This window comes from Eulemur rufifrons, chromosome 5 (assembly GCF_041146395.1).
Source record: "Eulemur rufifrons isolate Redbay chromosome 5, OSU_ERuf_1, whole genome shotgun sequence".
In the NCBI taxonomy this organism is placed as follows: domain Eukaryota; kingdom Metazoa; phylum Chordata; class Mammalia; order Primates; family Lemuridae; genus Eulemur; species Eulemur rufifrons.
Window position 1 is genome coordinate 13,227,513 of NC_090987.1, and position 14,100 is coordinate 13,241,612.

A 14,100-nucleotide genomic window follows, 5' to 3' on the forward strand; every position below is an offset into this window, starting at 1 on the left:
AAATTCTTCCCCGATATGTTTGTGTGAGTCCTCTCATTTGTGAGTGTTCTCGTCTTGTATGTGTGTATTTGTCATTTGTATGAATGGTTTTGTGCTTCCAATATCGTGTTTCTACATACGTCACTCAGTGCAACGTTGTTACTATTTTATGACCGTAAGGTGCACACCTAGTCCAGGGCTTCTCACCACAGTATAATAACCCATCACCACCTTTGATTTAGCTCTTCCCCGGGTGACCGACACATAGACGACTCCAACCCACACAAACACACTGTGATCAACCCCTCATACGTGTCCCTGTGCAGAGCAACGTGACGATTGAGCTCAGATACATACCTGGGAGGGAAATTGCTGGAGCATAAGGCACACAAATGCTTCATCTGCATAAACCCGACCAGATCACTCGCCAGAGTGACGGCCTCAGTCTGTGTTCCCCGGGGATGCTGGTTCCTACCACTCCTTCGTACTGTCCAGCTTGCTAATTTGAAGCAGTTCATGGATATAAAATGGTATCTAATTGTTGATTTAATTTCCATTTCTTTAACTTACAAACGAGCCAGAATATTTTAGTTAGTCATCACCTTAAGTTTTCTCTTCTGAAACTGTTTGTGTCCTTTGCCCATTTTTCATGGATTTTTCTCTTTTTGATTCGCAAGAGCTCCTTATTATTGTGTATACATATTGATCCTGTCTGTCTGAGTCACTGAAAATAGCTACTCTCAGTTAGCTGTCAGTTCATCTAAGGTGTCTTCCAATGAACAGAAATCCATGTTTTTGGTGTAATCAGATCCAGCAATATTTATGATTGTGCTTTGGTGTTTTCCTCATTTACAGGTCACAGAGATTTTCTAACATTATCTTCTATCTTTATAGTTTCACCTTTCATATTTAGATCTTTAATTCATCTGAGTCACGAGTCATTCATCTGAGTTTTTTTTCCTCCAAAAAGTGGGCCAAATATCCCAAAACTATCTCTGAATAGCTCTGCCTTTCGTCATGGGTTTGTGGAGCAAGTTTCTTTTTATATCAAGGTCTTGTATATACATAGATCTGCCTCTAAGTTCTCTATTTTGTTTTGTTTGTTCTAGACGAGACTAGCTACATAACCTGAAGGGCCAGTGTGAAATGAAAATGCAGATCCTCTTGTTTAAAAACTATTAAGAATTTTAAGATGATGACAGCAAATCACACTTCAACCAAGCATGAAGCTCCTTTAAGAGCAGAGCCTGGTGTGACTACACGGGTGGCATACCCATGCAGCCGGCCCTGGTTCTCGCCCCAGAACCATCTGGTTTTTATTATTATGGATTTGTCGTGTATCAAGTATTCTGCCTTTAGTCTTTTTTTTTTTTCAAAGTTGAGCTAGTTATTTGTCAACTATTAATCATGTATACAAATTTCAGAAAAAGCTTATTGAGTTACCCAAAACATCCAGTTAGATCATTGACAAAAATTGCTTTGGATTTATAGATTATATGGGGGGGGGCCTGAAGTCATTTTTATACTAAGCCATCATTGGAGAACATGCAATTTATGCAAATTTTTTTTTGTATCCCTACTTATAATTTTACATTTTTTCCCTTGGTAAACTTAAAGCAGATACATAAGACAATTCCTAAATAGTGTATAGTTGGCTATTTTCCATGGTATTTTATTTTCAATTATATTTTCTAATTTTGATTGCTGCTGGTGTGGAAAAATGCTATTGATTTTTATAATTTGTTCTGGTATCTGCCAAATTTGCTGAACTTGCTGTGCTCATTCTTAGTTTGACAGTTTTATTCCTTCTGCTCTCATCTTTATGCTACTTTTTTTCCCCCCTTTTCTAGTTTTGGGATCAAAGTTATAATCAAATTTACAAAGTAAATTGGGCAGCTTTCATACTTATTTATTTCCTGGAACAAGTATAATTATTGCTGGTTGCCAGGGCTTAGTGATGGTGGGGGAAGAGGGTTGTGTATGGCTGTAGAGAAGGAACACAAGGGAGATCTTTGTGGTCATGGACTAGTTCTGTATCTTGCTTGGAGTGTAGCTTACATAAATCTACATGTGTGCTATAATGACAGAACTATACACGCATTGTATTATATAAATATCAGTTTCCTTTTTAAAAAATATTGCACTATAATTATGTTAGATGTATTATAATTGAGACAAGGTTCAAAGCCAAGCTTGGGCTCCACCAATTCCCAGGGACCAGGTCTTCGGCCTTCCTCTCCATCCGGTGAGCTGCCCTGTAGTCTGCCAATAATTCCCCTTAATGCTGAAGTTTGCCAGAGTTAGTGTCTGTGGTTTAACCAAAGGACTCCTTCCTAACTGATATGCCCAGGGACCCAGCAATTCTATGTCTCAGAAACTGCCCCAGGAAAACACACAGGAGCACACAGTGCCAGAAGCTTGTAGCAGTCATGGTTACAATGGCAAAACAACTGGACATAGACTATAAGGTTGACCCATTTGAAAATGCCATTGTATAGGAAAAAGCAGTATAATATTGCAATTTCAAATAGTTCAGCCTCTCTCAGGAAATAGCTAAATGAGCAATGGGGCTTTCATATTTCATAACGCTATCCCAAAACTAAAAAGAGATAGATATATATTTGTTACTGTGGAAAATGCTCTAAAACATATTATAATGTGGGAAAAAGCAAGTTTAAAAACAATAAGTATATATTTTTAATTTACAAAACAAAAGAATATCTTTCTAGTAGATGTATATATAAAAAAAGCAAGGAGAAAGTTCCAGAAAAATGCATATCCCATTGTTAACAGTTATTATGCAGGAAAAGGACTGATATTTGAATAAGGGAATAAAAAGGCCTTGAGCCGGGCACGGTGGCTCACGTCTATAATCCTAGCACTCTGGGAAGCCGAGGCGGGAGGATTGCTTGAACTCAGGAGTTTGAGACCAGCTTGAGCAACAGTGAGACCCCCATCTCTACTACAGATAGAAAAAGTTAGCCGGGTGTGGTGGGGCACACCTGTAATCCCAGCTACTCGGGAAGCTGAGGCAGGAGGATTGAGCCCAGGAGTTTGAGGTTGCTGTGAGCTATGATTACACCACTGCACTCCAGCTGGGACAACAGAGCGAGACTCTGTCTCAAAAAAATAAATAAATAATTAAAAAAAAAAAAAAAGGCCTTGAGCTTTGTCTTATTATTTAGATTTCTTTACAATGTAGATGGATTCATATATCACTTATGTAATCACATATAAACAAAACAAAAAGTTTAAATCATTCCTTAAATTCTTCAATGGCATCCCATCATCTAGGGTAGGGCTCTGCCTATCTTTTCAGAAAAGTTTTGTTGGAATACAGCCACGCTCACTCGTTTACGTATCGTCAGTGTTGCTTTCGCACAAAACAGCAGGGTTGAGTAGTTGCAAGAGAGGCCGTTGGCCCACGAAGCTGAAAATACTCACTATCTGGCCCTTTTGAGAAACACTTTGCAGATCTCTTTTTTAGAGCTATGATTCTCAGCTCTGGTGGGCATTCACATCACCTGGGACGTGTTTTTAAAAATACTGAAGCCCTGGTTTTACCCTTACAAAGGATGACTTAATCGGTCAGGGCTGGGGGGCTTGGGCATGAATTGTTTTTCATAATGTCCCAGGTGATTCTCATGTCCAGCCAGGCTTGACTGCTCTGACCTTTAGGATTAATTCCAGACTCCTGAGCATGGTTTAAAAGGCCCTCCACGAGAGAACTCGCCCCTCTGGCCTCATCCTCCCAGCCTGCACTTGTTTTCTCTGCTCCATTCTAGAGCGTGCACCAGGCCGGGCCAGCGTTCGCCTCTCTTTCTGCCTAGAAAATGCTCCTTCCCAACTGCCTGGCGAATACTGAGTCACCCTTGAAGTCCAGGCTGAAGGATGGTCTCCCCCAGGAATCGTTCCAGACTCTTGCTTAATGTAACACACTAAAAGGTATGTCCTTGTGTACCTGTCTGTCTCCCGTGTTGGGGCGGGGGAAACGTGCCGTGGCTTAATTCATTAATGTCTATCTCAGAGAAAGAGCTCGACGAACATTTGCTGAATTGAATTACACTTTGAAAAACGTAAGTTCAGATGCCCAAAAAGATATTTTGAGGTCCTCTGTGTCAGAAAAACCAGTAATAATTTTAAAAACTGGATGCATTTATTATAATAGACTAAATGATTTTCAAATTCCCTTCCTCATCACTGACTGGGTATCCCAAACTCTGTAGCCTAAAGTTTAAAGGTCTGGAACTGTAAGCATGGAAGGAGACAGAAACAAGAGAGATGTCAGTACTGATACTGTCTATCCCTTAGGTAAAACCCTGAAGGGCACATGTAGAAGGATACCTGATTCTTCATTTGAGAAGATTAAATTCTAGTTTTTTTTCCAATTGGCATTTTGCTTTATAAACTGATTGCATTTGTGGTTGGTCTAGCTGGGCATATTTTGTGTACTACATTAATTTTTAAATTGCATTTGCTTCCTTTCTGTTTATGAACTCAAACGGACAGTTGCCCTTTTCCAATCTCACCCTTAATGAATTTCTGTTAAAAACCTAGGCGATGCTGGGACATGGGCACCGTCCAAATCAAGATACATTGTGATTGTCCTGGGAGGGAGGAGTAGAATAAACCAGGGATTAATCACACCTGCCACTTCAGATCACACGGCGGTTGTTCCAGGTTTTCATTTTCAAGAGATTAAAAACAGCTCATCTCAATTCTGTGCTAATTGGCAGACAAATTTTCTTTCTCACATAGTGACAATCAAATGTGCATATTAAAATGTACAGTCGGTTAATTTCTGGGTTGGAATAAAAGAAAAAAGACCTTGGTCTATGGCCTTAAATTTTAAAATATGATGTAGTTACACCATGAAGTTGAAGGCAACAGAAGCTTCTGGAATGCGGGGCCAGAAACAAATCCTGAAATGATCATCATGAGTAGTAACAGCAAATATTTATTAAGCACCTACCAGATTGCTGTGTTACACTGGAGATTTTTAAAAACTAGAATAGTCCTTGCCGTATAGTTGAAGACACAGAGCACACACGTCACAAGCTAACCATCTGGTGCCAGAGATTTCCGTGTGGTGGGAAAAAGATGAATGTGCTGTCGATTTCATATCCCAACTCCTGAGCAGGCTCACTGCAAACGCCTCCTGGCAGTCCCCCTTGTGTCTGGTCAACAGTCTGTTAATCTTAGACTTAAAGAACAAGAATAGCATGTGTATTTGTTTCTCATGATTACGTAACAGATCACCACAAATTTGGTGGCTTAAAACAACAGAAATTTGTTTTCTCTCTGTGCTGGAGGCCAGAAGCCCAAAATCAGTATCACCTGGCTGAAGTCCAGGTGCGGCAGTGCTGTGTGCCTTCTGGGGGCTGTAGATAGAGTCTGTCCTGTGCCTCTTACAGCTTTTTGGTGGCTGCGGCTCCCCTCTGTTTGTAGCCACATCACACTGTGTGCACACATGCATCACATCTGCGTCTGTCTGACCTGTCTAAGGATGCGTGTGGTGCATATAGGGCCCACCCAGATAATCCAGGATACTCTCCACATGTTAAGAGCCTAATTTAATCACGTCTGCAGAGACCCTGTTTCCATTCAAGGTAACATTCACGGGTTCCAGGAATTGCGGTATGGATATCTTTTGGGGAGGGGGGCGTGTTTTAATCTACTACAACACAGATATTTTATAACCAGTGAATCCAGAATGTCACCGGAGCCCACTGTATCACCTTCTCTATTAAAAAAGTTTCCTTAGTGTCAGCATCTTTGCTGTCCCTAGCTCTAGCACCAGTAGCAGTTCTGGCCTTGAGTAAAATGTCCTCTAGACCGACAGGTGGGAAAAGAGGCAACATTCAGAGACTGGAAATCCAGTGATGATCAGTCCCCCACTGGCAACAGAAAACAAAGGCTCGGCCAGGGCCAGCGACTGGTGCTAGTCCGCTGAGTGTCTGCCTCCTCCGGCGGGAGCCTCAGCCTGGCCCGGCTTCCAGGAGGGAAAATGAGGCACACAGACAGGAGACGGGAAATAACCATTGCAGGAGACAGACAGTGAAGCCAAAGGGAGTAGGAAGCTCAGCATCTGGGCCACCAGGGCGGCTGGGGGACTTGGTGTAGGAACCAGGGAGAAGGAGCTGAAAGTGTTAAGAATGAGAGCAAAAGTAGCTCCTCGGGGAAGATTTCAAAGATGTGATGAGAATAGAGAAAACAGGAAATGAAAGCCCTGCAGGCTGCTGGGGAACCAGGGACCTCCCCTCCCTCCCCACATGCTGTCCCAGAGGGACAAAGTGCAGGGAAACGCAGAAGCCGAGGTGCCGGCGGTGATGGTCCCACGTCACAGCTTCAGCCACCGGCTGCTGCTGCACACGGCGTTGCGCTGGGCGGGTCTGCTACCTCTCAAGGCAAGCGTGTCCCAGGACCTGAGGCCAGTTGGCTTTTCTTTTCCATTCTAGATGATAAATGTATGCTTTTTGTTCTAGTGAATGTGTTAGGCCATTGCTCTTTGTTCTAGTTTCCTAGTGCTGTCTGAAATTTCCACAAACCGGGTGGCTTAAAACAACAGAAATTTATTCTCTCTCGGTTCTGGAGACTAGAAGTTCAAAACCAAGGGGTTGGCAGAGTCGGCTCCTTCCGGAGGCTCTGTGGACATCTGTTCCGTGCCTCTCCCCTGGCTTCTGAGGGTGCCAGCGATCCTTGGCATTCTTTGGCCAGAAAGCACGTCACTCCAGTCTCCCCGGTGTGTCTCCATGTCCAGATTTCCCTCTTAGAAGGACACCAGTCATAGGATTAGGAGCCACCCCAATCTAGTATCAGCTTATCTTAATATATCTGCAGAGACCCTATTTCCACATAAGATCACATCCACAGAAAACAGGGGATTATGGTTTCAACATATTTTTTTGAGAACCACAATTCAACTCACAGCACTCTCCAAGTGGGTACTGTGATAAATCATATGATTTAAAGAACACGCGGCACGCTGTGTTCATTTGCTAGGCTGCATAACGGAGTAGCAGATTGGGTGCATGGGTGCATGGCAGGAATTCGTTTTCTCACGGGTCTGGGGGCTCTATGTCTGAAATCAAGGTGCTTCCAGGCTTGGTTTCTTCTGAGGCCTCTGTTCTTCCAGATGCCTCCTGGATTTGTTCTCATGTGATCTTCCCTCTGTGCACGTCTGTGTCCTCATCTCTTATAAGAACCCCAGTCATCGGTTTAGGGCCCTCCTTACTCATCTCATTTTAGCTTAATTATCTCTTTGAAGACCCTGTCTCCAAATACAATCACATTCTGAGATACTAAAATTAGGACTTCAACACATAAATTTGAGGGGAACACAGTTCAGCCCATAACATACACAAATTTACCAAAAATAATGAAATGAACAGTAGTCCTTGGTATCAATTCCACATGTGCCCAGCTGATTCTCACAGGACGCTGCCATTCATTGGTTCCAAACTCCTATATCTGTAGCCAATTTGTGATTTCAGTTGACCAACAAGTATAGTCCTGATGTGAATGTTGAATTTTTTTTTTCTTGTCCGCCTTAATGGTAATACAGATGTGAAACAAAGATGTACGTCAGAACTGCACTCGTTGGTCCATGATATGTGCAGCTTTCTTGCCAAATCAGATGGTAGTTTGAGTACCGAAGAATATATCCTCCTCATTTTGTGCTATTCATAATGTAATACTTATAGACATTATATACTTTTAAGTTTAATTTGTACTCTTACCATTTTGTCCATCAATTTCTTAAGTCTAGACTAGGTAGTCAAAAGACTAAAGCCCTAACTGTTAGCAATTGCTGACTTCTTGGGGAAGATGCTCCCACGTGGCTGACTTCTAGCTCCCAAGGTGCTGGCCCTGAGCCTGAAGTTAGAAGGCGTGTGCAGCAGCAAAACAGTAACTTCCACCACACAGATACAGGAGATGAAAATAGCTTCCAGAGCGCAGATAATAGCAAAATACAGTAAAATAGGAAGTGGTGAATGTTGAATATTAGTTTTATTTTTAATATATTTAGTTGTAAATTTGTGTGACACTGTTTAACAACTGGCTTGACAATTGGACAATTGGCTCTCGCAGGCCAGCGTAGACAGGCTATAGCCCACTGCTGGGCCTAGGAATCAGAATTCTTTAAAGCTCATTTTCAGAATTGAGCCATTTCACAGGCGAGGAAACTTGTTGGGCAAGGTGATGTGGCTCGGTGAGGCCACACTGCTGCTTATTGGCCTAACCAGCAGGAGACCCCAGGCCTTAGGATTGCCAGCCTAGAATGACGTCCATGTCCTGGCTCTAAAACTTGATTCGTTTACAAGAAAAGGACGATGAGGAAAGGGACAGAGTGCCTGGGGGAAAGTCCAGGGGATCAGGTAAGGAGAAGGAAGACCAATCATCCACATAAAAGGACATCCCAGACAGGACCATTCTTGAACTGGATATAGACGAGTGTTAAGAAAGACGAAGGCAGCGAATCCCATATACTCAAAGAGAAAGAAAATCGAGAAAAAAATGATGAATCAGGCGGCAGGATGCCAGTGATCTTGTAGGATACAGTTTTTGTACGTGATTGAATGTAGGTTTCTGTGAATTATGAAGCTTAAGACAACAAAACCAGGTGCACAGAGACCAGTAGACTCACCTGAGGACTTCAGCAGTGCAAACGGGCATAAAATGAGACCTGAGAACCCAAGAGGGTGGCAAAATCAAAGCACACAAAAGTGTCTGGCGGATTTTGTTCCCATTAAGATGCTGGGTGTGGGACTGCTAGAAAGCAAAGGGGAAGGATGGTGGAAAGAGAGGAACGGAGCCTCGTTTCAGACGTAGATCACTGTAGTCTTTCCTGTGATGTCTGCCCCCTTTAATCCATCCTACCCCCTGCCAGACTGAGTCTGAATCTGCAACAGCCATGGCTTCTATTCCCTTCTTCAAGACCAAACATCTGGGCACGAATTTCAACGACCCTCTCTCTACCTTACTCCCTGTCCCCCACCCACTCTCCGAGCTCCTTCTATACAGCCCACGCCTGTTACCATCTCTGCACTTGGGATTGGGGGTGGCGTGTAAAAATGTTGTTATGCAATAGTTCATATGTTAAAAAGCATAAAGAATAAAACAAATGCCTCTGTTCTCATCACCAGCTTAAAAAATAAAACTTGACCGTCACTTGAAATCTAATGTGTCCCCAGTTGCATCCCTCACCACCCCCTCCAAGGCAACCCAGGAGTGAATGCAGAGTTTTCGTTATGTGCTCTTTAGCATTTGTACGACATGCATGGAGCCATATAGAGCGATGTGGAGCCTTAATTTGCATTGGTGTAAACTCATGCGCTGTAGAAGATATCTCTGTACGATTCCTCCACATTGGTACATGTAGCTGTGTTTCATTCCTGTCTGCATCTGGGTTCTGCTTTTGTTTTTTCTTGTTGCTCTTGTTGCCTATTTTAGGCCATGACTGAAAGTGCAGACTCCGGGAATCAGATGATACGGGCTCAAATCCTATTTCTACCACATACTTCAGGCGAGATACTTTGCATGGCTGTGGTTTGGTTTCCTCATTAATAAAACAGAAATGATAATGACACTCCTCTCTCCTCATAGGGCGGGAGTTAGGATTAAATGAGGCAGCTCCTGCCCAGGCCTCAGAAGGGCGCCTGTCTCATAAAAGTGCTCACTAACCACGGACTCTCATCATTTTCCCATCCGCACGGCTGCCAGGAAAACCACGCTGAGAACTAAGGTCAGAACCACATGCTGTGCTCAAAAATCTCAGGGAAAATGTCAAAGCAGCAATGCCAAGTATTTTTTGGTACATTAGAATGAAAATCAGTTAAAACTATTACAATAAAGTAACAGTCATGTGTCCCATTTATGAAAACCATTCAATTTTTTCTTGAACTATTATCTTGGGAAAAATTTTTTTTTTAACTAAAAACGATTTTCAATTTTTAAGCTCCTACAGATGGAGCATGATTGGTGTATGATTAGAGCAACTTGTAAGGCAAATACAGCGTTAACATGGCTGTGACTAATGATGACAATATGTGCCACCACCTCACCACTAGAAATCTGAGCCAGCCATTGCACCTTCTGGAGTTTCTTGGCCAGTGCATTTGGCTTGGTTTTGTCAGAATGTTCCCTATCAATGTCACCAAGTGTTGTAGCAAAACATAATTGGTTTCAAAATGGGACTTGAAGAAGATGGCTATTGAATTAATTGGATTTATGTTTTCCCACCATTTCTTTCAATACCAGGACACTAATCCAGTGTAGAATGGCAACTGCTTCAGCTCCTACACTATTTTGAATTACAAAATATTAGATCAAAGCTTTTGTTCATCATTATGATGTATATTATGCTACTACTAAGTGTTTTCCAATACAAAGTAGATTAGTCATGCATTCAAAATGTGAGTGGAAATTGCCATGTTAGCTTATCTAGCTCTGGAAAGAGTAAGTTTTTACATTTTTCCTTGTTAGTGGTTTCTATCAACATCAACAATGAGTCATTTTCTTGAAGGGGAGAGGTTACCTCAAGGAAAACAATCTGATTTACTGCCCCTTACCGACAGGAAGGTATGTGTCCCTTTACTGGTGAGAATAATTTTGGGGAAATTCACAGAAAGCAAATTACAGCCATCTGAAGTCCATCCATATCTCATGCAAAAAGGCTTGGCTACAATCTCACTTCTTCCAGCTTGACCCGATACATTTATCAACACACTCCTTAGAATTTACTAACAAACCCATAATAGGCAAGACTTTTTCCCTGAATAAGGAAACAACACATTATCAAATGCAGACTAAATGTCTAGAAAAAGAAACAAGCCAAGCTATCTCCTACAACAGTGAAATGTTATCAACGTCAATAATAGTAAAACGGCACCATGCAATGTATAAACAATTCCCATCAAGGGGCTGGTCGTCTTGCTATTCCTGCTGGCTAGACAGGAGACAGAGCCTTCTGCAATAAAAACTCTTCCTCCCTCCTTGATTCCTGGCGCAACTTGTAAATTAAGGCTCATCTTCTCTCTTTGGTTCTGTGTTTTTAATTCTCAAGAGTTTGTCTAGAATGCTCCCAGCACCAACCTCAGACTGCCCTGTGTTCACCTGCGCAGTGGGCCAGGGAAAAACCTACTTACTTCTTAGAGCGTATTCTTTGGGCTTCACTGAATTCAGATCAGAAAGGAATTCATCAGTATCTTGCATGCACTTGAGAGAAATGTTTCTTGCAGGAAAAACAAAGGGTAGTTGGACAGAGAGCAGGCAAAATAGTAAAGTCGGGCCCATCATTGTCTCTTAACCTGCCAGGATACACTTCCTTTCTTGACAAGGAGCCATATATTTATGAAGTACTAGTGTATAACGTGTTGGGGGTGAATGTAACATCGCTCACTTCTTAACAGGCAGGGAGACAAGCTGCATCTCCTCTGCCACCTGCAAAGCGGCCAAGATGAACAAACCATGGAAACCAATTAACATACAACTTGTTATTGTTGAGTAAAATGTCAGTGTGGATGTGGGGGCCGCTGACCACCTGGCTTCCTTTAGTTATGCAGATTAACATTTCCAGCTAGATAAAGCTAGATGTTCTCTGGTTAGATTGTCTGCTGTATATCGCTGGGTTTAAAAAATAAGCAGCAATATTTGGTTTTTGCCCAAGAATGATGATGAATCCAAGTTATAAAACATTTGGATGAAAGATAAGCAAAGATGATCGTCTGGGTAGGTTATGCATCTGTTAATGCATTTGCTGGACTTGGAAAGCGATCTCCGTGCGCGGGTGCTGAACCCTTCCATGGAAGGAAGTTATTGCAGTAGGACAAGTAGGCACACACATCCACACGGGGATTAAAACACATACCCTGACAAGGAAATGATGTGACGAAGGACCATGGTAACGGTGCTCACCTACTTTAAGAAAACATAAAATGTGTCAATATGAATTTCTCACGGTGTGAATATTATATTCTTCCAGAAAGGCTTTCTTTAAATAGTAACCTCCATGTTTCCATTTAAAATGTGATGCAATGTGTGCTAAACCTTGTTTACGCTGCCGGAACACATCTGCACCTGGGGGTGGCTGGGACTCGGTTGTACTTCCTGCAGCCAGTTTGCTTCAGAGCATCTTCTAGCATCCCAGACTGCTACTCTTTCTGTGCACACTCCGCTGCCTCTCATCTCTGTTCCTTTGGTCACACCCTGCCCTTTGTCCAGCGTGCCCTTCTCCCCGCCCACCCTCTCCTAAATGTTACTCATCTTCTCCTACTGATTCTTCCAAGTGGGTGTTGGCTCTGTTCTTGGGTGGGAACAGCCTGTCCCCCGTGCTGCCCGATCGCTTTGCATACTCCTTCACCTCACAGTGAGGATGTGGATCTCTGCCTCCCTTGCTGCTGCGGGCTGGAAGCCCCAGGAGGGCAAGCACTGTGCTCTTTTTATCTCCCTGGGATTTTCTCGGAGGCACTTCGTGCAGTGGTTACGAGTCAAAGCTGTCACTTACTAGCTGTGTGACCTGGAGCAACGGTGCTGGCTCACTGGCTTCATCCGGAAAATGAGGACAATCATGGTCTCTACATCTAGGAATTGTGAAATTTAAATATAGTTAAAGTGCTAAAACAGAACCTGGCCCACTGTAAATACTCAAAAAATATTAGCTATTATTATCTTCATTCCTAAAGGCCCCTTACACATCCGGCAGATAACATATACCAGACATCCCGATAATGTATGTACAAGGAGATACTGCAGTATCCGACCTGTGGGAGACCCTTAATAAACAGTAGCTATTGTGGTGACTTATTATTTTTTTGTTATTGGCTTAAAACATTTAGGCATAGAAGCTGAAATAGTTAAGGTATTGTTGAGTAAATAGCTTATAGAAAAAAACACATCATTAGATCCAAGTTACAAAGGGTACAGTTGTGAAATAATAAAGAACTTTCTAGCACCCCAACTACTGAAAAATGAACTCTTTCAAATCACACGGAGGTCTCCAGCCTTGGAGATGCTCAAATGTTGATTGAACACATTGATTGGCTGTCTCTGAAGCAGGGTCAGTTTTCCCCACCTGTGAAATCATAAACTCAGCCGAGCTCATGCAGTTGTTTGCAGTCTGAACTTAGAGCTCCTTATACTAAAATATTATATAGACTCTTGAGTTACAAACAAATGTTTGTGAGCATTAGAGCTCTCAGTGACAAATGTATTTCTCTTGTTTAACTTGCTGCATTAAAAAGGGGGGGGGTTTTGAAAAAAACTAGAGATAGCCAGGTGTGGTGGTGGGTTACCTGTAGCCCCAGCGACTCAGGAGCCTGAGGCCGGAGGACATCTTCATCACTGCACTCTAGCCTGGGTGACAGAGCAAGGATCCACCTCATAGGAAAAAAAAATAGAGGTTTAGGTAATTTGAATAGAGTCAGGCCTCTGTATCTGCTGATCTTTGCATCTGTTAATGCAACCAATGATGGCTAGGAAATATGTGGGGAAAAAAAACAATAAAAAATAATACAAATAAAAAGACAATACATGACAACTATTTACATAGCATTTACATTGTATTAGGTATTAGAAGTAATCGAGAGATGATTTAACACATTGACTGCCACGCTAGAGAAAAATTTTTTGCTTGGGGCCATGGTGTTTTATTACGAAAATAGAATAAAAACTTTGAAAACAAAATACCCTTCCTAATTTAATGAAAAATTTGTTATTTTCTATTGTTCTCTATGTGTGTGTTATATGTAACTTGAAAAATAGTTCTCACGGCTCCCAAGGGGAAGAGACATGAGTTACATATGTTTCACCAGGCCCCGGGCTCAAAACTAGTGTGAGTTAAATACAACTCACACGGCAGTTAATTTGTTAATGTATACAAGAGGATGTGCATAGGTTATCTGCAAATACTACACCATTTTGTACCAGATACTTTAGCATCTGTGGATTTTGTATCCTCAGGGGATCCTGGAGCCAATCGCCCTTGGATACCGAGGGAAGACTATTTATGAATGATGAACAGAAAAATCTGATTCTCAAGTCAGTCACTGATGTTGCATAGTCACTGAAAATAAGAATGATACTGTTTTTATTTTATTTATTTATTTTTTGAGACAGAGCCTC

At 42.1% G+C, this 14,100-nt stretch overlaps 1 protein-coding gene across 1 annotated transcript in view; it reads right to left on the reverse strand.

Moving 5' to 3' along the window:
* The window catches only part of LOC138383160 (O-acyltransferase like protein-like), a 54,627-nt gene extending 43,227 nt beyond the window's left edge, over positions 1 to 11,400 (reverse strand). The window contains exon 1 of the mRNA XM_069467837.1: positions 11,127 to 11,400. Within this exon, the coding sequence (XP_069323938.1) occupies positions 11,127 to 11,277 (151 nt within the window). The 5' untranslated portion in view covers positions 11,278 to 11,400. The remainder of the gene's footprint in view (positions 1 to 11,126) is intronic.
* Between the last annotated feature and the right edge of the window lie 2,700 nt (positions 11,401 to 14,100).